Raw genomic sequence first — 27,449 nt, forward strand, 5'->3', positions numbered from 1 at the left:
GATGCGTGTAGGGAATAGTTATTGATTAAATGCTACCAAAAAAATATAGTCAGATATTGTAAACATTTTATATTTTTTTGTAAGCTAAATAAAATTATGTAGGTATTTAAATAATTTAATTTACCTACATTCAAATTGACAGGATCACAGGATGTTGAACTTGAAAGTTTTTTCATAATAAAAAAATCATATTTCGTATGTATGTCTTAATGTTTTATCAGATCGACTTGACATGGGCAGCATCCTGGGCTGAATTGACCTAATGGGTAATAATTTTCTATGAAATAGGTAGGTATTCTTGAACTTAAATATCAAAAACTAAAAAAAAAATATACAAGATTTTGTGAAATGTGTTTAAGGTTGGAAACAAGGATATTATTGGCGAAATACGACAATTATTAATTATAAAATCGGTCTATTCCACTTTGATCATTTGGACTTGATCAGTCAGGTGATTAACCCTTCATTTGGCAGTGATGCTTTTAAGCAACAACCACTTTGAATATTTCTACAGCACCAAATAATAAGTTTTGTGCAAATCATTCGATTTTGTTACAAAGCTTAGTTCAGCAAAACACTAGTAAATCGGTCGTCGACTGAGTTTTGAGTGATTTCATATCCATATTTCTGTCAGACGCCAAGATGACGCGCAATGAGAATAACAAAGACGGAAGTTTTATGATTTTGTACTATTTTATCATCTCTAATTATTTTTGTTTTGTCTAAATTTAATTCATAATAAATCAAACTAATCATATAAAGCAATATTTGGCGTAGAAATTGTGTTTTCTAATACATGACATGCTTCCGAACCTCAATGTTGCCTAGAAGCAACAGTGCCAAACATCTAACAAAATAGGTTTAGCTTTTTGTTAATACAAAAGTGTCAATACACAATAAATCAATCATGTATTACATGAATAATGTTATAGAGATGGTATAGTAATTACTTTTGATGCAATTACGGACCCTGTCGGGCACAGCATTTTAGGAGATAAAGTCAACAACTATAGCAGATAACGGTAACATACCAGTTTCAGAAGCTAAAGAGAAAATAAAAAGCCAACCTTGGCTCGGCATATTGATCGTGAAGTATGATGACATACGTCATCTATCAAATGTTGGAGAAAAAGGTCATTGCGAAAATAGCCAAAAAAAAGTTTAATGCATAAAATGTGAAATACGATTGATTTTTTTAAGATTTTCATATAAAAAAATTAATTCTATAATATATCTCAATGTTTTATTTAAGTACCCCTATTTGGCAATGTGGTAAATAAGCAACAATCGTTTTTCGCGAAAATACCAACCAAATATTTTTTTTATTATTTTTCTTAACTTTATTTGATAGTAACAATTAGGTCTAAATAGATTTTATTGAAAAAATCAAACAATTTGTGTCTTGCCAAATGAAGGGTTAAATTGGACTCACACTCGACACTTTGGTGTCCTTTTATCACCCACGGATAAGAAGTCATCGACCATAAAATCAGTAAAAAGCGATATTACTTTAAAAAGTAATACTGCATAAATCAACGGTTATATTAATAGCGTCTAATGCACGGTGTTTCATTTCACAATATAATATCGTTTAAAATATTTTTATTACATGTATTATGAAAAATGTTTACGAGACCTGATTATTGCTTTTAGTTTGCATCATCGCCGTCTCGTCTTTTCTAGGCGCAGGTTCTAGAGCGTTCCAGACACTGCCAGATGGCGCTGTAGGCCGACTTGCTTTAAATAGCCGGCGTTTTGACAGCTAACGTCATTCATTCCTTGTAAACAAGTGAAGCGAGATCGAGTTTGTTGTCAGTTTTCTCAGCGATTATTGTCGATTTTGGAAGAAATCCAAGTCACAAGTGCAGCAAATTGAAGTAATTTTCGTCATTTAACCAGTAAACCAATTCAAGATGTCCATGTACCCGTTTTTTGTGGAATACGAGCGCCCTCGTCCTCGACCGATCCGTCTCCCGGAACACCTCTTCAACTTGGGCCTGACTCCGCAGGGGGACCAACTGGCCATCTTAACCATTCCTCAGTGCCACTGGAGAGATGTTGCAGCTGCTTCCAAGGACATGGCGTCAACAATAAAGGAAGACAAAGAGAAATTCCAAGTCAATGTAGACGTTCAGCACTTTTCTCCTGAAGAGATATCAGTGAAAACTGTGGATCGTTTCTTGGTTGTGGAAGCAAAGCACGAAGAAAGGCAAGACGAGCACGGATTTGTTTCGAGGAGTTTCACAAGGAAGTATGCTTTGCCAGATGGGGTGGAGGCAGATGTTTTAACTTCGAAATTGTCTTCTGATGGTGTTCTGACCATTTCGGCGCCATTGAGAGTACCTCCGAAGGCAAGTAATGAACGAGTTGTCCCTATCATCCAAACTGGACCAGTGAAGAAACAAATTGAAGGGCAGCAAGAAGGATAATTGGCTAGTTTTTGGACTTTATTCTGATCTCAGTTACACTGCATTTGAATTTTGGTTGTGAGAGTGTACCTACAAGTGTTGTTATTTTTTTATGTTGTTTGAATAAAATGACGTTTTAGTCATTCATTACTTAGGTACCTATTTCGTTTTTTTATTTATTCACCTATTAAAATTGTAAATGCAAACTATAATAACATTTTCAATTTCAAACCATTCTAAAACTTTATTTTTACCATTACATTAAAATTTTAAGATCTTATTACAATCATGTAACACTTTCTGTATGCAACTGGGCATAGAGATATTAATAACTCTATGCAACTGGGTGTGCATTTGTATGTTAAATAGTAAGTAATAGCACAGGTAATAGTAAAATTTATAATGTATACTAGCCATTGTATAAATTACACAAAAAAATCATTTTTGAAGTCAATACAAATAAATACTGCACTATTCTTTTGATAAAAAAATCCTAGAGACCTTAAAAAAATTAAACTATTTAGCGCCATCTGTAAGGTGGTTTTAGAACTGAATTACGAGATACAGTGCTATTTTGCGCGCTCTTAAAAGAGCTGTAGTTTTATCATGAAGTACAGCTTGCTATCGATAGATGGCGCAGTATAGCATCTTTAATGTGATGTTAATGATGTGTCGTCCGACAGTTCCGACACTGACCAAAGACTTTCCAAGTAACAAACTAAAATACAAAGTAATGTAGTGTCCTATTGTATGCAGTATGCGTTTTTTAATATGAGATTTTTTCAATATCCTTCGATCAAAGATCTTCAATGTAAATGACCATCTTTAGCAACCTACCCTACCTAATGCAAAACTTATTAGAACTTCCAATATAACGCTGTCGACTCGAATGATGGATTGTAAATTGAAAATCGAACATTCATAAGGCGTTTGCTTTGAGTTAGCAGCATAATCGGGTTCAGTAGGTCCGTTATTAGATGTCATGTGGATATACAGCAGAGCAGTTCAGTTTCGAAAAGCTGACATAAATTTTAATTGGCATACAGTGGCCCCATCTATAAATAGCTTTGCATGTGAAACCCTATTATTATCGACTAGCTTTCCGCCCGGGCCGCGGCTTCGCCCGCGTGGAATTATCGCACACGTATTTGCTCACCGTTTAGACCTACCCTGGATTACGACAAACATTTTAAAACCAAAATCAGCTCAATCGGCCCAGCCGTTCTCGAGTTTTAATCAGACTAACGAACATCAATTCATTTTTATTAATATAGATAGATATATAGGTATATAGTAGAAGTAGATAGATAGATTATAAACAAATAATATTCCATTAGATTTTGTGTATCAGAAATGAGGAGATCCGTAAACGAACGCTGACATCGCTCGCTGAGCTGGAATGGGCAGGGCACATTATACCAGAATTGACGGCCGATGGGGCAGCAAGGTTCTGGAGTGGAGGCCTCGTAAACCGCAGTGTGGGACGTCCACCCACAAGGTAGACCGACGACATCATAAGGATAGCAGGAAGGCGCTGGACACTGGCCGCTACCAACCGGGCAATAACATGGAAAGCATTGGGGGAGGCCAAGATTGGAGATGATGAGGTTAAGTGATCATATTCTAAAGCTATAAATCGTTGCAAAGTGGATCTTCTGCGCTTAATTCTATTGCTTACCTTACTCAGGGATAGCTTCTATGAATCTGTAACAAAGTGATAAGAGGATAAGTTAAAGTGCCTTCTTTCTTTGTTTAGTTTGTCTAGCTAGTGTTTAAGGTTTTTAAAGCCCTCTAATCTTTAATAATAAGTATGCCCGTTTTCACCAACAATCCCTAATTTTCAACCGACTTCAAAAAAGGAGGAGGTTCTCAATTCGACCCGTATGTTTTTTTTTTTTTTTTTTTTTTTTTTTTTTTAAAAAGCGCGACATTTACATCTTACGTGACAGTCAGGCAGCACTCAAAGCCATTGCCTCAGTGAGGGTTGGATCTAGACTCGTTCTGAGGGCAATATTGGTACTAAAGAAACTTGGAAGGCATAACAGGGTGACCCTAATGTGGATACCTGGACATACGGGAATCGAAGGCCGACAGTCTGGCGAGACAAGGGTCAGAGGCGACACCTATTGGTCCAGAGCCGATAGTGCCCTTATCTATAAGCACCGCACACATGGCCATGAGGCATAATAACTAGGAGGCATAGAGCTGAATGAGTAAGTAACGGTATGAGTCACTCCAAATTATTCCTAAAGGGAAAATCAAGATCATGGGAAAAACTCATATTCAATGGAAATATAAGGCAAGCCCGTGTGATCACGGGTGCGTTAACAGGACACTACACTACGAACCACATGCTCCACAAGATGGGCTTGACGACAGCTGTCGAGCATGTGGAGAACATGCAGAGTCCATGAAATAACTACTGTGCGAATACGATGCGCCAGCGAGAACTAGAATTGGTCTCTTGGGGTCGGCATATCCGGCACCAGAAATAGTCGCTCTCACCCAAGCACTTGATTCGCTTTATGGATAGGCTTTTACGGATGAGAGGGGAATAAAGGTAGGGGGCGCACAAAAGATCCCAAAGGGTCGACGTGCCTGCGCTCATGCGCGGCCCTGAACAAGATGCGATTACCTGATTATAGTCTAGATGACTGTAAACAGATTTTTTTAAAGAAATAATGAGTCAAGGTCAAAGGTCAAGGTCACGCCGCCGACGCCGCCGCCGCCGAAGCCAAAAAGTCGGCGCGCCGCCGCCGGCTATTTCTATATCGGCGCCCACCTCTAGTGGGAACAGATTTTTCCTGTTCGGTTTTGCTGGTGGTGGAGGGCTTGGTCCAAGTCCGTCTGGCTAACTCCACCATCTTACCTAAGCCTGTCGCCATAACAACAATATTAACAGCATCATTTTCTTTCGGAAGTTAGAAGATAACCGGTAAGAAAGAAGATAACCAGTTTTCTGTTGCTGAGGATTCCGGGTGAAGTTCGCATCCATCTTCGGCGTTTTTTTTTTTAATATTTTATTCAATTTTGACCTCTAGTGGCACTTATGAACGTCAAAAAACAGTAAAAAAAAGAAAGGTATTAGCCCTTAAGGGCCTTATGGCCTTCCCCGTTGTGGATAAAAATTAAACAGGTAAAACTATTATTGAGGCCAAGAAATCTTATCTTTACTTAGATGTAAAGTTTTTTAATAAACATAATTATATTCGTCGTTTCAGCCAAATGACGTCCACTGCTGGACAAAGGCCTCCCCCAAGGTTTTCCACAATGAACGGTCCTGCGCTGCCCGCATCCAGGCTCTTCCCGCGACCTTTACCAGATCGTCGGTCCACCTAGTAGGAGGCCTGCCCACGCTACGTCTTCCAGCCCGTTATTATATTTATTACATATTTACAAATAAAGCATGCTAATCACGAAAATGGTCGTTGGTAGTCCGCCCAGTACAAAACCAACATAATAGGTAGGTAAACCTAATCTATAAGAACCAAATAATTAATGTTTTGGGTTAATAAACTGCGTAGTTATTACCCGAAAGTAAGACAACAACTCTTTGTCATTTATCTGTATAACGAAACATGGTTCAAGGGTTACCTACAGCTTCCGGACTCTCTCAGCTGTATTATATTTTTAATTATATGTATGAATAAAAAAAAATACCTATGTAATCGGCATCGACACAATGTTAAAGGCCAAAAGATAATTATTTACTATAAAATAGGTAGGTTTAATATGTATTTAACAATTATTCGACATCTTAATCTCAAAGGGTAAACAAATAAATCAAATATTTACTTAGTAGTCTTTTCCACAGTGTTTAAATCTTCAGGAGGGCTGTCGTGTCCTCCAAATAAATAAAGATAATAAAAAAAAATCTTCCGGATTCCAGATTAAGAACTACTTAAATCCCCAAAGAATATAAACAATAATTACCTAATTTAAGAAATGTTTTTATGAACTGCTCTTACGTCAGTCACTTACTCAAGGGTGAAGATTTTTGAGTGTATAATTATTAAAATTATACACTCAAAAATCTTCACCCTTTTTACTGCAGTTAAGTAAGGGTAATTAAGGGAAAAATTAAAAACAAAAGCTGATAAGTAAGCCCTTGTTTAAACAAAGCACGAATTTCAAGAATCGTCAAAGTATCAATGACGCTCCTTTGTTTACATGAAACAAATCAAATCAAATCAAATCAAATCAAATCACTTTATTTGTAAAAATGTGGGTAAAAATGATGACAATTAATATGGAAAAAAGTACAAACACATTTACCATTACTGGCATACAAATATTTTATGGTATCGAATTAATATTAAAATGTCAAATTATAATATAAGTCAATACAATACAATTCAAATTAAATACAATAAAATACATAAGAATTCACATTCCAACTCATTATAATATTAGTTTTTGTCTTCCAAGTACTCAGACACTGAATAATAACATTTATCAACTAGCCATTTAAACAATTGACCTTTAAATTTATTTGTAGGTAATGCAACAATATTGGATGGTAGTTTGTTATATATTCTAGCTACCATTGAATGACTGTTTCTCTTACAAATATCTGTTTTAATATGTGGCAGAATTAACTTATTAGGGTATCTTGTTCTAAAATTACATACATCTCTCTTTTTTATAAATAAATCCTGATTTTTTTTAACAAAAATGCATGCTTCGAAAATGTACATAGAGGGAAGGGATAGTAAATTTAGTTCCTTAAATAAAGGCTTGCATGTTGTTAGGGGAGGTACATTTGTGATTGCTCGAATACACTGCTTTTGAGCAATAAATGCTTTTTGTATCGATATAGAGTTACCCCACAACAAAATTCCGTATCTAATATTGGAAGCTACATAGCCGTGATATGCTTTTAAAGCCGTTTGTAAGTTTAACAATAACAAATTAAGAATAACAATAAGTAGGTAATAATAATTACTAATCACCAATTACTGGTAATGTGATTCATTAGGGGAAACAGCTGTTGTGTAGGTACAGTTGGACAAGACAATCCTATACTAATATTGTAAATGTGAAAGTTTGTGAGGATGTATGTTTGTAACCCTTTCACGCAAAAACGAATGAACGGATTTTGATGAATCTTTACAATAGTAATGTTTATACATAAGAATAACGATAAATCTTACTAATATTATAAATGCGAAAGATTGTATGGATGTCTGGATGTTTGTTACTCTTTCACGCAAAAACTACTGAACGGATTTTGATGAAACTTTACAGTATTATTGTTTATAACCCAGAATAACATATAGGCTATAATTTATGACGATATGTGACGAAAGTAAATTTCACGCGGGCGAAGCTGCGGACACAGCTAGTTGTTGCATTTTAAAGACAGGTATCTAAGTATTTTGTGCTATTAATTTTCAATAAACAGCGGGTAGGTAGATGGTATTAAAGTTAGAAATATAGTAATTTGAATATGATAAGTACACTGCGTAGTAAACCTTTAGTACATAAACAAATTAATCAATCAATATTCATATAACATGCAGCTTGAATGAGGCAGATGCTAGGTTTGCGGGGCAGACGGCTCGGGGCTTCGCCCGATAGATTGCTGTAATTTATGTTATGACTGCTATTCGTTGTCAACAAGCCTCAACTTGTATGTATTTGTAAATGAATTTAAAGGAAGGAGTTGTTTTTAATTTTTTATATGAATTTAGATAAGTAGGCAACGTGTAAATAGAGGAAAACTTCGCTATACTGTTATGTCACAATAGCTACACATAATTATGATTCAGCTATCGGTTATCGCCTCATTATTAAATCGCACTTACTTAATATGTCTTCTAACGTCAGTATTTTAGATCTAAGCAGCACATTTTATTGAATCATATTTTCCCAGCCACGAGAATTTCCGAGAACAGTCCAACCAAACAAGTCTAGAAGTCACTGATAACCGATGCCCTATAACCCGGGCAATATATAAGCGGGGCGGTCACAGCCCGCGTCAGTCCACAAAGGAATACCGTTCAAGATGTTTCTGCTAGTGCTAATGTGCCTCGGCCTGGCCGCTGCCGCTCCTCACTTCCGCCACCACCATGGACATCATCATGGCTTCGACGAGTTCCACATGGACGACTTCCATCCCGCTTTCGGCCAAGACATGTTCGACACCAACCGATTTTGGATAGATATGGAAGCTGAGCTCAGGCAACTAGACGACCTCATGAGGCAGCTGCACACCCGATTCCCTGGAGCTCAGTCTACGGCTGGAATCGTCGACAACCAATACAAAGTCACGATACCTTTAACCGGCTTTGAGGAGAAGGAGATAATTGTGAAGGCGCGCGAAGGGGTCCTGATGGTGCAAGCGACCCATAACACTGAAGACGGTATCGGGAAGAACTATTTGGAAGTGCGGTCTATGCCGGAGAGTGTGGACGTTGCTGGTGTTTGGACTTACGAAAATGAAGTCCTAACTATCACTTTCCCTCTGAAACAGACAGCCACCCTCCCTACCACTATCGTCCCTCGTGGAGAGGTAGAACCAGTGACTGAAGAATCTACTGTTACCGAAGCAATCGAGAAGACAGAAGACCACACTGATGACGTCCAAGATGCTGATGTTGGACTGAGGAGTGACTTCGATAAAGAACACGACATTCAGACCAATGAGATCTCCAACGTACCTGTTGAAGCCACAACTTACGCTGTAGACTTGAAGAACCAATACGAATTTGTGCCTGTGCACTACCGAAAGTGATACATTCATTAGTTTTGTTATTAAAGTTATTTATTTGTAAAATATTGCAGTTTTATTAACCGTCCCCTTCTGTTTACATGACTGTGATAGCTAAAATATCGTTTATTGACAAAAGTACAATTTGCTAGTCACCGTTTTCATAAATTGAAAGAATAAACTTCACATTTTACACACATAGGTACACAAAAGTAAATTTTAACTAGTTACAAGTTGTTGGGCTAACTAAAGGTCAACAAATAAAAGATAAAAGTTTTATTAATTTAATTATACTTAATTGCAATTAAATTAATAACTAGTAAAGACAAAAATCGATATTGATGGATAGGTACTATTTTAGTTAATGTAGAAAATAGGTAGCAGGTAGTCGACAACATTTATTTATGTGGAAATATAGCATCTAAGTATTAAGACTGATTAAGATGTAATTATTTTATTGTCTTAAAGTTATCGTTATTTTACAATCACAACTATTACCTTTGTGATAGCATACTGTGAAGTCCCGAGTGTATTTAATTAATGTCGCTTTATCAGGGGTGCAAAAGGACAGACTGACAAACAATTACCTACTATTTTTATAGGATAAACACAATACGTTATAACTAATCTTTGGTAGTTCATAAGCAGGTAATATGTGATCATTGGTGTCATCTGTATCTATAACCTAAATATTTGAAGAAATTATTTTATTGTTAGAGGTTTACATACAATGACATATATAGGGTTTTATAATGTTTGTAGTGTTAAGTAAGACCGATAGTGAACGAGTAAATAATTATTATAAAACGTTTAGCTTTCGTTTTTAGGAAGACAAGATATCGGATAAGATACTTATTGGCACGAGGACTTCACTTAATAAATGTTTTACCAAACTGATCATTAGTGACTATTTCTTGTGATGCGGATTTCGGCACTCGTGCGGATTTCGACACGCGTGCGGATTTTCATCCGCGTGCGGATTTCGACACGCGTGCGGATTTGGCCCGCTTGCGAGCTGCCCGCATTTCATTGTTTCATACATAGAGAAGAGAGAGCGCTAATGCTAATGCGAGAACTAATGCGCGGAGTTCGAAACTGAGTGTCGCATTAGAAATTGACATAAAACAAAGTAATCAATATGTGCTCATTATCCACTGCGGTATCAGTACTCCACGTTCGACTATTCTTTAGTAGGTACTACGCAAGCAATGTAAACTGTTTACATTATGACGTCTGCAGCAATGTGTTCTGTTTTTGGGCATATTGCTGCGACACCGGCCCCGGCCCCTTGGAACATCTCCCTTTAGTTTCTGTGATCTGTGGTTTCATACAAATGTTTTTCCTATTAGGTATTTACGTTACGCGGACTACACGCAAGTGGCAGTGGGCGGGGCACATAGCTCGTAGAGACGATGGCCGTTGGGGCAGAAAAGTTCTCGAGTGGCGACCACGGGCTGGAAGACGTAGCGTGGGCAGGCCTCCTACTAGGTGGACCGACGATCTCGTAAGGTCGCGGGAAGAGCCTGGATGCGGGCAGCGCAGGACCGTGCATTGTGGAAAACCTTGGAGGAGGCCTTTGTCCAGCAGTGGACGTCATTTGGCTGAAACGAACGAATGAACGAACACGCACGCGTGCTGAAATCCGCATACAGGAAAAAGGCACTTACTCGTACCTACATACTTACACCACGTATTATTTCTGGTGACGTACAGAATAATAGCATAGTCCATCTTTTAAATAAATTATCCTCATTTACTTACGCGAGCCATTTCAAAAGGTTATCAGCTATGAGATATACTCAGTTTGCTAAATATAAGCAGTGTTTAATAAATAGCGATAACTTGGGGAATTTCAGTTATAAAAGATAAAATGTTTCTTTCCTCTATTATCTCGTTAATTCGATGTCCGGAAATATAAAGAAAAAATGGGAACTAGAAAATCTAATTGGATGATAATAAGTCCATGACTCTATGTATGTAGGTACTAATCAAATCCTATTACATCAAATCATTTATTCAGTTCTTAGGCAATTTCCAAGGCGCTTATAGGTACACGCCCAAATATAGCTTGTCCTATTGCCCTTTTTTTCCAGGAAAATGGCCTATCCATACCTCCGGGGGACGGCAGGTTATGTGGGGCTCTAACCCACTAAAAACCTGGGGTGTTCCCTCTGCCGCATAGTGGTCGGCGCCTTGGGCACTAGAAACGACCAAGGCGCCGCGGACGTCCCGCCCTACACGACGGGACCCAACACGCCCCCACTTAATGGGGGGCCGACAGGATTAGCCGGGACCACGAGGCCAATCGCGTCCGACGGCGGTGGTAGCCTGTGCAGTGGAGGAGGAGGCGTTGTCCTATTGCCCTACCACCACTTCGGGACAACATAACTATGGGCTGATGCTAAGAGCAAGTGACGGAGGAAACTCTGTCACCTTTGTCAGCCTCTTTTTCAATTTAGATACTAATTTTGGAGAGCAAACTAGACACTATAATAAGAAATATCAGGTTAGCGTGCTTATACTGAACTAGCGACCGCCCGCGTGGATCCCGTTTTACCCCCTTAGGGGTGGAGTTTTGTAAAATTCTTTCATAGCGGATGCCTACGTCATAACATCTACCTGCATGCCAAATTTCAGCCCGATCCGTCCAGTGGTTTGGGCTGTACGTTGATAGATCACTATGTCAGTCAGTCAATCAGTCAGTCACTCAGTCACCTTTGAGATAAATATATTTAGATTTATAGCATAGTTTATTATATTTTACTTCCATACAGGAAGTAATGTATTCAACATAGGTAATTCATATTGAATGCTCGAAAATGATTAATTTCCCGTATGATTCTATCCAAGGATGCTACTATAGTTTAGTCATGTTTATGCTTACGTACATGTTGTAAGTGTTTAATATTAAGTACATAAGGGTTTAGTTACTATTTTCACGCGTATGAAGTAGTGATGGATAACATTGAAAGAAAACTCTGGCACTAAAATGCTCATTTAGTAGAGACGACGACGACTCATCAAACTATGGCTGCTATGGCAACTTGTTCAGTAGATGAATGGAGTCGCGGGCAAAGCTAGTGTTCTTTATATAAAACTAGCTTCCTCTTGAATCACTCTATTTATTAAAAAGACCGATCTAAGCATACATAGGAACAGACAAAAGAAAGCAACTTTGTATAATACTTTAAGTACAATGTGTTTTGTTACGTTACAATCGACAGTTCTTTTTGTTAAGTTTATCAGTTGTTATAGTTACGCTAGTTAATAACGGTTAATCCATTGCAGCCACTGATAACCTCAGCAATAGACGCATAGTGTTTGCTGTGTCGGCCTGGGCGCGCTGATAGCGGTCTGCGGCTGCTGTGTTTGTCTACCCTACCATTTGCTTCTGCTGTCGAATTCGATACAATTCTAACACGAGAGTGAATTTAGGTCGCTATTATCATACATATAGGACCTAACCTTAACGACTTTCAGGCGTTGAGTCTTTTTTTCGGGCCTACACCATATCGAATTACAAATGATCGAAAATCAAAATATCGAACACGTTTCATCGAACGATAAAAATATCGAACAATCAAAATATCGAATGCTCAAAATATCATTCGATATTTTGATCGTTCGATCATTTGTAAATTCGATATTCTGAACGTTCGATATTTTGAGCATTCGATATTTTGATCGTTCGATATTCTGATCGTTCGATGAAACGTGTTCGATATTTTGATTTTCGATCATTTTTGTAATTCGATATGGTGTATGTAGGTAACCCCTTTTATTCACTGAAATGAGTGAAATGAATGAAAATGAAAGAATGGCTATCGACAATTCTAAAATTCGTACGGTGACTTTTCGGCCTACATTAAAACACGACTTTTACTATTGATATTCTAACTTCAGGATCAAATAAAGAAAACTATGCTTAAATTGAAATCGCTACACTAAACGACTGAAACGCCATTAGTACCTATACGTACAAAGTATTGATGACAGATGGTGAAAGAGAGGTGTCCTGCTGGAGAGCTCCTTGGCCATGTTAAAACAAGGAATAAATCTGCTCTATGGTTATGTATGATTGCAGATGAGGGAAAAAAAAACGACCAAAAATGGCCAATATCTTATTTTATTTGCTTTTTATTTTATCAATGGTACTTAGTTTCTCACACGCTAGAGCAAGTAAAAGATAAATACTATGAATAGTTTAAAATTTATTTGAAGCAAGTCGTAGTGAACCTAGTTTGATTAGTGGTAATTAGCATACAGAACAAACAGGAGATTGTCAAATGAATCAAACATGAATGATTGTTATTAGTCCCTTAACTAATCGTTTGGAATCGTCCAGTTTCTACCACTAAAACTTTGGTCGCCAAGATTATACCTACCAACCTGTTTTGAGACAAATAAATACTTTCTATTTTATTCTATTCTACTCTATTCTCGGAATGCAAAGAGGAAAATTCCTTTTTTTCTTTTTATCTACGGCAAATATTGTAATACCTACTTATTTAAAAAAATATGACTCCGTAAAGATAACTTTATAAAAGTAGAAATAATAATTTATTGTCATAAGCCCATCTATTTATGTTCAAGGGAACTACAGAATACTTTACGTAATAAACGTAATAGTTTATGCGAGTTTCTATAGATGGAGCCACTTTTTTCAGTCTGTTACGTTTTAATTCAGGCATCCTTTCAGAGATGTCAGTAATAAAAAATATTAGAAAAGGCGCATGAAAGTTTGGTCTATTCCACTTTGACAACTTTGATTATCTGGATGAAATCGCCTGGGTGCCCATATGACAGGCGACACTTTATAATTACATAGGCACGACATAGGTGTTAAGAGTAGGCGCACACCGTTGATTTTTAGTTGGCCGATAGTTGTGCCCGATTTTAATTTGTATGAAGAATCGGCCAAATCGAATCGGCGCGTAGTGTGCGCACTCCCATACATAATAAAGTTTTTAAACAAGCAAGTAATTATTATTTAATGTTTTTATACGCAATCTTTTTCGAAACTTCTAATTACATAGGCAAGTAAACGGCAAGTAATATCATTATAGACACCTTACTTCATATCAAAATAAGACAAACAACATTAGTGTATTTTTTTCATATTATTTAAAAGTAACACCACACCTTGTAAGTATTACACACTACAAATTATCTTCATTTAACGGAGTAACGGTCGTCTCATCGTCACCGAAACGCATGTCGATGTCTGCCTTTGGTAGTGTGATCACCGACTCGTCTATGGTGTTGTTGCACACCCTGACTACTTCTGTGCCAAGGGTGATCTCATAAGGCACGTAGATGTTCAGCACCTTCTCATCAAACCTCCAGCTAGCATTGCTGCCTTTCGCAAATTCAGGAACGATCTTCAATTCCGAAAACACCTTTTGATTGCTTTTGAACGCTTGAATGAAGATGACTCGGTGTTTGATTTTCACTGTAATCTCCTCCTCACTGAAGTCTGGAAGCGAGACGGATATCTCGTAGTGATTACTATAGAAGGTTTCGGTGGAATGGTTGGTATTTTCGTCACAAACTCTTTGGGCTTTTCTGTCAGCACGGACCACGGCCCAGGATAATTCGTGGAACTCCCCATCAAACTCGTGGCGACCGTTTTTGTAGTCGTGGTGCCTGTGTCTGCAGCGGTCGTGATGGCACCCGCTCTGGACTGCTAAGGCCTGGATGGCCACTAGGAGCAGTATTATCCGGTACATCGTGCAAGATTGTCTACGGTTTGTGAACGACTGGCCGTGGGCTATAGATGATAATAACATTGATAACGATGACCGCTGACCTGCTCCTTATCATACTGGGTATTTTCTTGCGAATGTTTTTGGTATTGTTTCTTATTAATTGGAAAACCTTGCTTTGATGATCTGATGCTTAGAAAGGATATTCTTTCTGAGCATCAGATCATCAAAGCAAGGTTAAATTAAAGTCTCAATTAGGTTCTTTGTTTACTTAACTACTTACTCTCTGAGTAACAGACAGATACCAACCAATGTGAGCTCTCTTTTAAGCAATTACCTTTTAATCAATTGATTTAATTTTGTTGAAACACTTTATTGCACAAAATATATCTTACAAAAGGTGGACTTAATGCTAAAAAAATTCTCCGCCAGTCAATCTTTGGATCTTGCAGAAAGCTGTAAGTGCGGTGTAGGTTAAATACAAAATGTCTTTTAACTGGTGTTTTTGTATGGAATTTGACTTTTTACGTTAGTCGTTGTAAGATGGCGCAATCCAGCCAAAGATAAAATTGGCCTTCAAAACAAATGTCCGTTATTTTTTAGAAGCAGGTTTAGATAACGTGCTCTTTGCCATTGATTAGTCAGTGTCAACATAAAATCGATAATTTGTTAGTAGTATGGAAATATAGTGAAAAAAAGATTACTGGGGCTCTTCAGTCAATATAAAAGGATTTGTGAAATCCTCAATATCCTGGGCAATCCTCAATATTTAACCTTAATGTTGATTAATGAGAGCGACATCGAATTTGGGAAACACTCTTTATTTGTCCTAAAGCTGTATGCTCAAAACAAGACAAGAGTTCTCTTAATAATATTTATTTATGTAGGTATGTCACCCTATCCATGTTTACCATGTAAGTAGTACCTATACCATGTTTTATGCAAATAAACAATTATTTTATTCTATTCTATTCTATCCAAGTTTTTTTGCGACCTTACATAATGTTAAAATGCTTCTAAAACTAGATGAAAATTTGAAATAAAAAATAATGTCCCCTAGATGGGGCAGAGGGCGTCCACAACAGTCCTCCATCGCGTTCGGTCTTGAGCTATGTGTTTGATCTCGCTCCAAGTCTTGCCGATCTTCTTCGCCTCGTACTGTACTGTACTTGAGTTCAAGGCCAGGAAAAACCTCTAAACCAAATTATGGTTACAAAAAATAAAACTGTTTAAAGAAGCATTGAGTTACGTCAAATGAGTAGTTGTACAACAAAGACTAAATAAATACAAACCACCAAATCTACCTATAAAAGTGAGTAAATATTTACATACTTAGGTATATTTGTATTTATGTTTTCTGTTTTCCTTCCAAGCATTGATTTATTATTAACCTCTTGTTTATTTATAGTAAACCACAAAATAACGTACTTAAAGCAACAGTTCTTATTACACATTATACAGTTGAAAAAGCTTTATTCACACAGAATATTATAAGAAACGTGACGGTGTTTTAGAAAGTTAGTCCTCACTCTCTACCTTGGTCCTGTCTGACCAGAAAACTGTTCAAACTTGGTCAATGTTACAACATCAACATTCAAGTGAGGATCGCAAGAGTTATTCAAAACGTTCCTAGTGGGGAACACCACTTCTAAAACTCCATCTTGAAGATCGAACTTTCCTTCAGCAACGTTGACAAATGCTGGCAGCTCTTTGATTGCTGAGAAATGTTTCACAGGATCCTTATTCACCGCGTTGACATACATCACTCTATGTCTGACTTGGACGGTGACGTCACTGTCATTAAACCCTTGGAGGGATATTTTGAGGCTGAACCTTTTTTCTTCGAAGAGTTCTTTGATGGAACCGATCGAGTGCGCCTCGCAGAGTTGGATGCTCTGCCTGTCGAGTGCTATGACGTCATTGGCCAATTCTTCGAAGATGTTCGCAAGGTATTCAACTCGGTGTTGGGTGTGGTCGCGGTGGTGGTGCTGATAGCTGGACGCAGCCAGACCCAAGACGAATAGTAATATCAGATACATTTCAAGAGTTTCGACGCGTGTAGCCAGGTCAAGAAGTGGTTAGGGAATGGTACACACAGTACAGATAACAGAGACCTTGATAACCTTACACTATCTGTATTCTGTAGGATGGACTTAACAGTCAGGGATGGCCAAGGTTTGTTGTTGTCGCCATAGTAGTTGACACAAGCATATTTATTTACTTTGCTCAAATGTTTTAGAAAATTAATTAATTCTTTTCTTATCTTGTGTGGTGACAAGGAAGTGCAAAGTGCAATGCAAATAGGCTTTTAAAAAGCACTTTTACACGTCCCAGTATTAACCCTACCACTGCTTCGGGACAATATACAAAGTAACCGTAGCCCGCAGAATTGCCAAACTTAAATAGCAGTGGGCAGAACGTAGCCGTTGGGGTAGCCGTTCTCGAGTGACGACCATGGGCCGCAAGACATACTTAGTGTGGGCAGGCCCCACTAGGTGGACCAACGATCAGGTGAAGGTCGCGTGAAACAACTGGATGGGGACAGAGATCGTGCGTTCCTATGATCGTTTAAATTTTTTGAGGGAGGCCTTGTACAACAATGGACGTCATTTGGTATAAGCGACAACGATATAAAATTATGATTATAGCCGCTGACTAGTTAGTACCCATAGGACAAGATTTTTAATTAGTTTGGGAATAGATGGTGCAGTGTAAAATGTCCAAAGTTATTATTTATATTCAGACTATCAATTACCTATCCAATCCAGAGAAGAGGTAATAAGTATTTATCGTAAATAAACACACAATAGTAGTTTTCATTTATTTCCACATTGGTGCGATTGTGGTCAAATACCTGCCTTGTTTTGCATAAAAAAAACATTTATTTATTTTTAATGAACGAGAGGTGCACTCATCCGTTAGCTGTAAACATTTGTAATGCTATCAAATTAGGAGAAGAAAATTTCGATAAAAAAAACAACTGAGATCCCAACCCGGGTGTCAGTCTTACCAGCCAAAGCTTCTGTGTGCTTCTGTTATCAGTATTTAAAGTTGTTATTAATAAAAATAAAAGATACAGCGAGTTTACCCATAAAAATATAATCAGCAAACTTAATTAACGTATGATTAAGCTTAAGTTGTGTTACGTTAAGTTTGAAATATCAAAATTATGATAAGTATACAATATTCACAATTATTCTATTTTTACTCGTCGTCCCATCCCATACGGGGTCCTAATTGGCCAGTGAACAGTTCGAATTTGGGGACGATTTTTATAGAATCACTAGAGTAAGTATTGCACGTGGAGGGCCCATTGTTGATGGGGAAGACGACTTGCAATACACCTTCATCGAGGGTGTAGGTAGACTTATCCACGTTCGCGAAGGTCGGAAGCAGTCTCATTTGTGTGTATTCCTTGACTCCTTTCTTCGCGTTGATCTGAAGGACACTCTTCCGGATTTTGATGATGACGTCACTGTCTTCGTAACCTTCTAACGGTACTTCGATGACGTAGCGGGCTGGTTCGACGATCTCCTTTGTAGCAGTACTGGAGTGCATCTCGTTGAACTGGTTAACCTTCTTGTCTAGCTCCAAAACTCTTTGGGCCAGGTCGTCGAATAGTGTTTCGTGGTCTGTGTTTATTGAGCGGTGCTGTGGGCACGACGGTTGGAGAAAGCTCCCCGTGCAGACTGCCAAGAAGGCTAGTGGTATGAAGCGATACATTTCAGGCGATTGGCCGATTCCGCGCGTGATGCAATACTGGTGAATCTCAGACGAATGAGCACGCGTGATAGGACCGTTGGCTTTATACGGCCAGGAGATACGAGCGAGCTCGGTTAGGCATAACATAATAATACTGTATTCATTTTCTTATCAATTCAATACACAATAAAGGATGACATTAAAAATTACTGATTTTTTTTTTAAATACGGACAGTGTTTTTTCAATTGCAAAAAATCTTGAAGTTGCTTAAACTGGCACTATCTCTAAAATTGAACTTTTAGATATTATTTGATTTGAAGATTTTAACAGTTCCACCGGTTACTGATTTTTTAGTTGCTATCTGACACAAGGAAACAATTATTAAAGCAGTTGCTGGCATTTCAATCGATTTGAAAAATTATTATTTTCTATCATTATTTAATTAATTAATGTTATGTAAATATTAATAAATCAATGATGAAGCGAGAAATATTTATTTTGTTATTGTAGAATTAGGTATGCGCTCATCGGTAAACCCGAAGATATAATTTTACTAAAATAGGTTGTTTTTAACCTCTTTATCTAAACGTAAATTCCATATGAACTACATATTAAGTATACCTACCTACAAAAGATAGTAATAAATTACTGCGTACAAGCAGTATAAGCCTAATTTGTTTTTTTTTTTAATTTAAAATAATGCGAAGTAGTAAGGTAAGGTACTTAATAATATCATTGGGCATTTTTACACTGCGCTTCTAGTCCCAAACAAAGCAAAGCTTGTACTATGGGTACTAGACAGCGGATATAAACATACTTATTTTTTTTTGTTAATAAATACATATTATACATAGTAACACCCAGACCCGTCACAAAAATTAAAATTCATCATTTCAATTTCTGCCCGGAAATCGAACCCGGGACTTCTCGGCATAGTAGTCCGTTTTGAACCACTACACCAAACGGCCGACAATAAGCACCCTGTATTGATTGTGTTTTCAGTCTAAGCTAGGCTAGGCTTTTTAGAGGGCTTTAAAACTGTGTTTCAGGCGAAATAGTTCCTAAATTGCCTTTTATTTACTTATTATTTTTTAAGATGATTCCTACGATATTTTAGTATTATCATACAATTTATTGATCTAGAGCGCGAAGCTAAACTAGCGGAAGCGGAAAGAAATCAAACCTAAACTGTATGTGACAGATTAAGATTTTTTTCATCACCACTCAATGGTGTCAGATTCCAACCACAGCAAGGCATGAAATAAGCTAAAACTTACGTCATAAGACAATTTGTCATCTGTTTTCCAATTTCTAAAGGGCCTAGCTAGATATTTGCATCGACAATGCTTTCAGCTTTGATTTCCGCTGTAAGCTCCGCTTATGTGTGAATGTTGTCTTATTATTGACTGTATTTTTAGCATAAACAATGCAGCGGTTATCGCTGTCGTATAAAACGGCAAAGTCTATACGTTCCTGCTCAGTTATACGACCGAGTGTGAGCAAGTCGAGTCACCATGCCTCAACAAGTTTTCCTGTTCTTGCTGTGTCTTCTACCAGTGTACTGTCACTGGGGTCATCATGGCCATTCCGGCCACCACGGTCACCCTTTCCATCACAACCATGGGTTCCGTCATAATCCTGAGTTCCATCATAATCCTGGGTTCCATCACACCCCTGGGTTCCATCACACCCCTGAGTTCCATCACCATCATGGTTTCCATCACCCACCAAGCTTTCCTGGTCCGCACAATTTTCCACCCAATCATCATCCTTTCCACCATCCCCATCATAATCACAACTTCCCTCACACCTGGGAGTACCACCAAGTTCACGGGTTCATTCATCCGTGGCACACCACACCGACACCTGCTACCACCAGCTCGACAACGGTGCCAACCACAACTACTGTGAAGACAACTACCCCTCAACCTGATCCCTTCGACCAGATACACTGTGACCTTAACGATATCTATGAGGATCTTCAATATTACTGCCATAATACCACAAGGGAAACCACTGGTAGAGACAGCTATCGCATCAATGTGCCTCTCAAAGGGTTTCAGAAGGAAGATATCCAGGTGAGAATGAAGCACCGGGTGGTGTCCATCACAGCGTCTGGTAATGACGGAAGCTACCAAGAGCTGGTCATAGCACCGACGTTTGTGGACCCTCAACATGTGAAATGGGTATACGATGGTGTGGCTTTAAATGTAAACTTTTTGAAGGTACAAATATAGATTATAACAGTTTAATGATTATTGTGAAGGAACTTCATTATAGCTGGGTATTTTGTGTTTTGTATCAAATTAATAAATAAACATTCATTATGTCCAGGCTTTCATTCATTTATTCGTATCCCATTAAGGAAATGCACTCATAATAAGTTTTCTGTAAATACAAGCTTAGGTTGGACCTCTTTTTGTTTTTAACTCAATTTAATACAGCTGAGGGCCAGTTTCATAGGTTCCTGATAAAGTTTTTGATAGCTACCTGATAGATAATAATTGTAGACTTGACCGTAACTTTACCTTTCTGCCCGATATATTTGTCAGAGATCTATAAAACCAAAAGTTGCAGTTTATCTGACAGAAAAGTTCCAAATAGGCTTAAGTACATATCTTGTCAAGTCGACAACAAACCTACAGTGTCAGCCCAAATCTCCGCCACAACAATAACTGTACCTATTAATAAATAAATAATAATAAATATCCTTGGACATTTTACACTGCGCTTCTAGTCCCAAACTAAGCAAAGCTTGTGCTACGGGTATTAGACAAATAAATACTAGGTAAATAAATCATATTAATTGAAAAAGGAAAGCAGACATAGCCACGCGGGCAACTAGTCTAATTGGAAAGTTATACACGAGATAACCATACATTTGTGTCGTAGAAAATGCAACGGTCATTCTAGTAGTGCATCAGCAACGCACGTGTTCGGTATTTTACACTATAGCTACTTCATTCAGATTTATTTTAAAATCAATTACAAGTCTCTCCAGTCTCATTTTAGCAGTGTGCAAGGAAAGAAGGTCATCATGTGCCGTTCAGTTTACATTTTCTTACTTTACGTCATACTAGTTTTATGCCATCGGAAGTACCGTCACGATAATGTCACGTTCAGAACGCAGCAGCAGTTTGAAAAATGACCATGGCGTTCCTGAAAAATATGGAAAACATACACACAGTGGGATATTCTGCCCAGGTGGTCTTCATACCCATAAAAAGAAAAAACGATGAGAATAATTGACTTCAGCGTTACAGCACATTCGATACCAGCTTCTGATCCCGTAAGTTTTTCATTAGAATAATTTTTATTTCTATAGGAAAGATTAATAAGTTTTAGTATTTTTTATTTTGTAAATAGTTGTTATCATTAGTAATTTTTAAGGTTCGAATTCCCTCCATTGCAAAGCGGATGACAGGTGACAAACAAAGGCTTAAAACCTTTATGAAAAGATTATGCACCACGGACAATAAATTAATTTAAGGGGGCCTATCTTATGAGCAATTAGCAACTACCTGCCAATAATATTTTTCCCAAAATCGCTTAAAAGCACGGAAATTTTTCCTTGTCGCGACAAGATCGGTGTAATAAATTGCGGAAACAGATGTATTTTGTATTGAATTAAGCATTATATCACGTTCATGTTTCCAAAGATCACACTCCCACAAGATATGATGGGCAGACTGCTCATGACTGACATCATCAGTGGAACACTCGCAAAAAGGAGACGGAACTAGTTTGAATTCGTGAAGTTTATGTTTAAAGTTGCCATGTCCCGTGAGGAACTGCGACGAGTAATGGTCGATTTCTAACCATCGCCTAGTTAAACGTTCGCGTACATTCGGGAAGAATTTATATAAGTGACGTCCTTTGACTGACGTATCCCATCTTTTTTGCCATTCATTAAGTAAATCTTCTTCAACGACTTCTCGGGAATCAAATAATCGACTTATTTTAGAACGATCGCGGCTATTTAAGAAATCGGAGGTTATATTTTCCCTTGATGCGAAGTACATAGCCGCACGCTTTTGTACCTCTAAGTCGACCGGCAGTACGCCAGCCAGGACTGGCAGAGCTTCCGTGCTCACAGTTCTGTAAGCTATGCAAAGAAAAATCAATGCAAGGCGTTGACTTTGGAGTAGTTTCCGTCGAGCGGCTCCTATAGTAGCTCTGTCAGCCCAATCTGGTGCACCATAGCAAATGGAGCTTAAATAAGTGGCCGAATATACAGTGTGAGTCACGTTAAAGTGTACATATGAAAATAGATAAAACTAGACCTATTTTTATCGACAAAAAAGAGGTCAAAAATTTTTTGAGATTTTTTTTTAATTTTTTATAGAATTTTTTTTCTTCCAATTACTTATTGTAAAGAAAACGTAATAACTTTTAAACTAAGCTGTATATCCTGATAAAATAAAAACAGTAATAATGCTAAATAACAGGCAATACTGAAAAAATACATAAAAGACCCAGAAAATGCCAACAAATAATAAAAAATGAGACTTTTTGAAAAAAATCTCCTTAAAAATTCGTATTTTTTTGGTTATTTGATAAATTTCTCAAAAAAATGCCCTTATAACAGGTAGTTTTTATTACTTTGTATTATTTTCTGTCATATTATCTTTGTAAAACCAAAAATTGCATGTCTCTATCCCTATCACAACATTTGCTATGATCGTTTGAACAAAGGCCTGCCACAACATTATTCTCCGCTACAGGTAGAGACAATTTTAATTTTAACTAAAATGCTTATTTTACTACGAAATCTTTTGTTTTTATTTGAAATCTAACTTGTCTTTATCAAAATTACAAATCTAGAGCCATTTTCAGTTTCGTTCTTAACGAAGCGTTGAATGGCGCGCCCGGAGAGGCTTAGTTCAAACAATCATTGCAAACGTTGTGATAGGGATAGAGACATGCGATTTTTGGTTTTACGAAGGTAATACGATAGAGAATAATACAAAGTAATAAAAACCACCGGTTATAGGGACATTTTTTGGAAAAAAATATCAAATAACCAAAAAAACACGAATTTTTAAGCAGATTTTTTTCAAAAAGTATCATTTTTTATTATTTGTTGGCCTTTTTTGTGTATTTTATGTTTTTTTTTAGTATTGCCTGTTATTTAGCATTATTACTGTTTTTATTTTATCAGGATATACCGCTTAGTTTAAAAGTTATTACGTTTTCTTTACAATAAGTAATTGGATGAAAAAAAATTCGATAAAAAATTAAAAAAAAATGTCAAAAAATTTTTGTCCTCTTTTTTGTCGATAAAAATAGTTCTAGTTTCATCTATTTTCATATGTACACTTTAACGTGACTCACACTGTATTACTCGGAGGATTTTAAACGTTAGACCCCACGTCGAGGTTGAAATGTGACTCAAGGCATAAAAGTTCTTTTTAGCTACCGGGATCCGGATCCGGGTTGGCTAAGTGTGCTTCGTCCCGAAGAGTTCAGTTTTAGCACGGTATTTTAGTGTACTCTGTATTGTTCTAAAACTATTATAATTACAAAGTTCGATAAATCATTGCTTTCATTTTAATTATAGTTGTTTGTTTTCCTCCTATGTATAGTGTAAAACACAATAATGTCCATAATATAATATAGGTATGATATTATCGGAAAAATCTCGGGAAGTATGTAGGCCTAACAAATACCTAGCTCAGGAAAAAAAGAGATTTGGAAGAACCAGAACATTTTAGGAAAATAACACAACTTCTTTACAATATTATTTATAGATCTACTATACGCAAATAGGGTGACCACATATATTGGTATATCAGTGACGTTAGTTGTAGAGCGCTTACTCGAATGTAACGATTACCTTAAAATTTAGGCATTTAACACGAGTAACATGATGTACACGATAATTTATATCATATTAATTTACATCCTACTAATATTATAAATGCGAAAGTATGGATGTCAAGATGTTTGTTGTCACATATCGTCATAATTAATAGCCTAAATGTTATTCTGGGTTATAAACAATAATACTGTAAAGTTTCATTAAAATCCGTTCAGTAGTTTTTGCGTGAAAGAGTAACAAACATACAGAAATCCAAACTTTCGCGTCCTTTAAAAAAGCTCTATCTGACGCAGCGTACCTATTTATAGGTCAGTTAGAATGTTAATAGAGGTTTAATAATTATGAAGATTTTACTCCCTAAAATAGCACAAGTGCAAAAGCGGGAATAGGACAGACTCAGTTTCCGCCGAATCGTAGTCACCCTAAAGACAACGAAGCGATTCTTTTCTTTATAGATTCAGATTGTTCTCAAGGCAACCTAGCGGGCCTGCCGGGCCTGCCGGGCCTGTCCCATTGTGCGCTGAACAATGCTGACTATTCGGCCCCCTGCAGATATTATTACTAACTTTAGTACAGGAGACAGGCAACAAAAATACCCAGTTATTTATTTGTCACCAGAGCGGCGCCACTTTAGCACATAGAGCTTTTTTTTACAAGCTTTTATTTACTTTACAATCTTGCAAGTTACTTTTTTAAAGCTTTTTGTTATTTTTACTAATTATTTAGTTTTCAATGCCTTTCCCAATATTTGGCATAAAGACGAAAAAAGAAATGTAGGTTAATAGATTATACAGTTAAACTGGAACTTAAATTGAAATCCTTTACGGGGAATATACAAAGTGACCTATTGGTAGACGATCAAACTAAAAGGATTGATTCTACTACTCAAATGCAACTACCTACAGCGCAATTAGGTATTCAAATTTTAAAAAATATAATAAAAAAAAGTATAGCTCCAGGACTATTTCCTTAAATGTAGACCGCTTCTTGTTATTTCTTCTGGACACTGCAATTTACTCGTGTTCAGACAAAGTGTTTATTGTTTGCGAAAAAATATTAAAATTCGAAAAAAAACTTTGGTTGATTTTACTTTGGGATTAATGTAATTTATCTGGCTGCATCAGAGTTAATGCAATTATATCCTAAAACATTATTACGTGATAATCATGTTTAGTCAAATGTATAGCTATTATAGGGAAAGTTTACGTTGATTACAATCGGGTAAAATGATAAAACAATGTAATGTATTGATTTATTTATCAAGGCACTTTAATAAGTACATAGGTAGACATATAGTTCTTAGAGCCTCTTTCACGATCTCCGAGTAAAGTTCTGAGTAGTTATTTCCTTAACACTATTTGGCAAGTAAAAGTAAGAAGTATTTTAAGTCTTGACAGTGCCACTTTTAGGCTGGGTTGCATGAGTTGCATCATCTTACTTTAACTTTGACAAACGTCAAAAATCTGTCAAACTCCATACAAAAAGCACCGATTATCGTCAGTTACCGTTTAGGTGGTGCAACTCAGAGCAACGAGTAGCCTACTTGCATGTTACTCAGAGATGGTGAACGGGGCACATAATAATGTACATTACAAGAAACACAATAAACGCACTACATTACTACAGCTACACTGTACAGGGACGCACCATTATCCTTGATTTGAAACTCTATGAACAGTGACTCGTTTGACAGCCGCCATTTGTAATCGCTACTTTTGACAAAAGTCGGCGCGACCAATAACTCCCGGTGCGTAAAACCAGTTTTAGTCGACGCGGTGATCATCACCACTCGGTAACGCGTCTCCACCTTTATAGAGGGATCCTTGTACCGTGGCAGAGGTATCCGGACGATGTACTTCATGTCACTACCTTCAAGAAGCGTGTATGCTGAGGTCCGGTTGCAGCAGAAGCTGGCCAAGTCTTCGAAGATGGCCGCTCTATCGCAGTATATATCGTCTTCTAGATTACTTGGCGCTTGTGTAGATGTTGTGTAACTTGGGCGGTAGAAAGGTGGTCGAGACTGAGGATTTACTGGTATAGGCTGCTTATGATGCCCATATGGCGGGATGGGCGGTGGCCTCGGAATATATTGAGGCATAAATGGTGGTGGTAGAGGCTGCTGTGGTGGGAACATAGGAACAAAGTAGGGATGTTGTGGTGGAAATGATTGTGGATACGGCCCGTTATACAAACCTGGATGTGGTACGTGTATATATACAGGCTGTTCAGGAAAGTTTTGCGGAGGTGGGAATACAATCTGTTGGTTTCGCTGTGCTGGAAGGTTTTGATACTCAGACTGGCAGAATAATCGATGTAAAAACCTTCCTGTATACGTCAAATGGTCAGATTCTTTATGACCTGTACACAAACAAGCGCGAACTGTGCTCACCGCGACTGCCGCGAGTAAAAAAACGAAGACTACCGGCCGACGCATTTTGTTTCCAATCACTGATTCAAAGTGAGGAATGTTATTTATTATGTAGCCAACTTCTGATAATATGTACAGTCAAGCCAAAAATTAGTTTGCCTGGATGTAAGTTATCAAAAGATAAACTTAACTTTTTTTTATGTTTGAGGAGGCAAACGAGCAGACCGATCACCTGATGGTAAGTGTATGTAGGTATGTATGAAAGAGAGAAAGAACATTTTTTTATTTGGCACCAAATTGTACACACAATAAACAACTAATTAAATGTAATCTAACACAAATTAATAATAATAGAAATAAAAAGATGTTGATATGAAAATGAACATAAATCTGTCTATTGCTATATTATTGACTAGCGGCCGCCCGCGACTTCGTACGCGTGGATCCCGTTTTACACCCTTAGGGGCCCGTTCCCGTGGGAATTTCGGGAATTCCTTTCTTAGTGCACCTCTACGGTACCTAAGCTACGTTTAGCCGTTTAGGCTGTGCGTTGATATGTCAGTCAGTCAGTCAGTTTCTCCTTTTATATATTTAGATTTGGTGTCGACTATACAACTCTGGGATTGTCCAGGGTTACAAGTTATCGCCCTGTTAGTGCAGAAGCCGCTGAAAATGTTATGTCTGGACTACTTCTTAAAAATAAAGCTATTATTTATTTATGTCATATTTTTT

The 27,449-nt window shown here is 37.4% G+C and overlaps 5 protein-coding genes across 5 annotated transcripts; 3 read left to right on the forward strand and 2 right to left on the reverse strand.

Moving 5' to 3' along the window:
• The first annotated feature begins 1,757 nt into the window (after window positions 1–1,757).
• Window positions 1,758–2,566, forward strand: LOC114353764 (protein lethal(2)essential for life-like). The gene has a single exon (XM_028305869.1). The coding sequence runs from the start codon at window positions 1,914–1,916 to the stop codon at window positions 2,427–2,429; it is 516 nt and encodes a 171-aa protein (XP_028161670.1). The 5' UTR covers window positions 1,758–1,913; the 3' UTR covers window positions 2,430–2,566.
• Window positions 2,567–8,375: 5,809 nt separating this feature from the next.
• LOC114353763 (uncharacterized) lies at window positions 8,376–9,186 on the forward strand. The gene has a single exon (XM_028305868.1). The coding sequence runs from the start codon at window positions 8,416–8,418 to the stop codon at window positions 9,142–9,144; it is 729 nt and encodes a 242-aa protein (XP_028161669.1). The 5' UTR covers window positions 8,376–8,415; the 3' UTR covers window positions 9,145–9,186.
• A 5,039-nt stretch (window positions 9,187–14,225) lies between these two features.
• Window positions 14,226–14,898, reverse strand: LOC114353772 (uncharacterized). Its single transcript, XM_028305880.1, has one exon. The coding sequence runs from the start codon at window positions 14,847–14,849 to the stop codon at window positions 14,280–14,282; it is 570 nt and encodes a 189-aa protein (XP_028161681.1). The 5' UTR covers window positions 14,850–14,898; the 3' UTR covers window positions 14,226–14,279.
• A 1,098-nt stretch (window positions 14,899–15,996) lies between these two features.
• LOC114353759 (uncharacterized) lies at window positions 15,997–17,063 on the reverse strand. The gene has a single exon (XM_028305864.1). The coding sequence runs from the start codon at window positions 16,862–16,864 to the stop codon at window positions 16,358–16,360; it is 507 nt and encodes a 168-aa protein (XP_028161665.1). The 5' UTR covers window positions 16,865–17,063; the 3' UTR covers window positions 15,997–16,357.
• Window positions 17,064–19,988: 2,925 nt separating this feature from the next.
• LOC114353753 (polyadenylate-binding protein 1-B-like) lies at window positions 19,989–20,857 on the forward strand. Its single transcript, XM_028305851.1, has one exon. The coding sequence runs from the start codon at window positions 20,043–20,045 to the stop codon at window positions 20,763–20,765; it is 723 nt and encodes a 240-aa protein (XP_028161652.1). The 5' UTR covers window positions 19,989–20,042; the 3' UTR covers window positions 20,766–20,857.
• Window positions 20,858–27,449: the final 6,592 nt, after the last annotated feature.

This window comes from Ostrinia furnacalis, unplaced genomic scaffold, assembly GCF_004193835.3.
Source record: "Ostrinia furnacalis isolate ACB-3 unplaced genomic scaffold, ASM419383v2 OfSCF1803, whole genome shotgun sequence".
Lineage (NCBI taxonomy): Eukaryota > Metazoa > Arthropoda > Insecta > Lepidoptera > Crambidae > Ostrinia > Ostrinia furnacalis.

What these genes read in the sequence shown, in the direction of transcription:
- LOC114353759 (XM_028305864.1), bottom strand. Translation starts at nt 16,864, where the DNA reads ATGTATCTGATATTACTATTCGTCTTGGGTCTGGCTGCGTCCAGCTAT.
- LOC114353753 (XM_028305851.1), top strand. Translation starts at nt 20,043, where the DNA reads ATGCCTCAACAAGTTTTCCTGTTCTTGCTGTGTCTTCTACCAGTGTAC.
- LOC114353764 (XM_028305869.1), top strand. Translation starts at nt 1,914, where the DNA reads ATGTCCATGTACCCGTTTTTTGTGGAATACGAGCGCCCTCGTCCTCGA.
- LOC114353772 (XM_028305880.1), bottom strand. Translation starts at nt 14,849, where the DNA reads ATGTACCGGATAATACTGCTCCTAGTGGCCATCCAGGCCTTAGCAGTC.
- LOC114353763 (XM_028305868.1), top strand. Translation starts at nt 8,416, where the DNA reads ATGTTTCTGCTAGTGCTAATGTGCCTCGGCCTGGCCGCTGCCGCTCCT.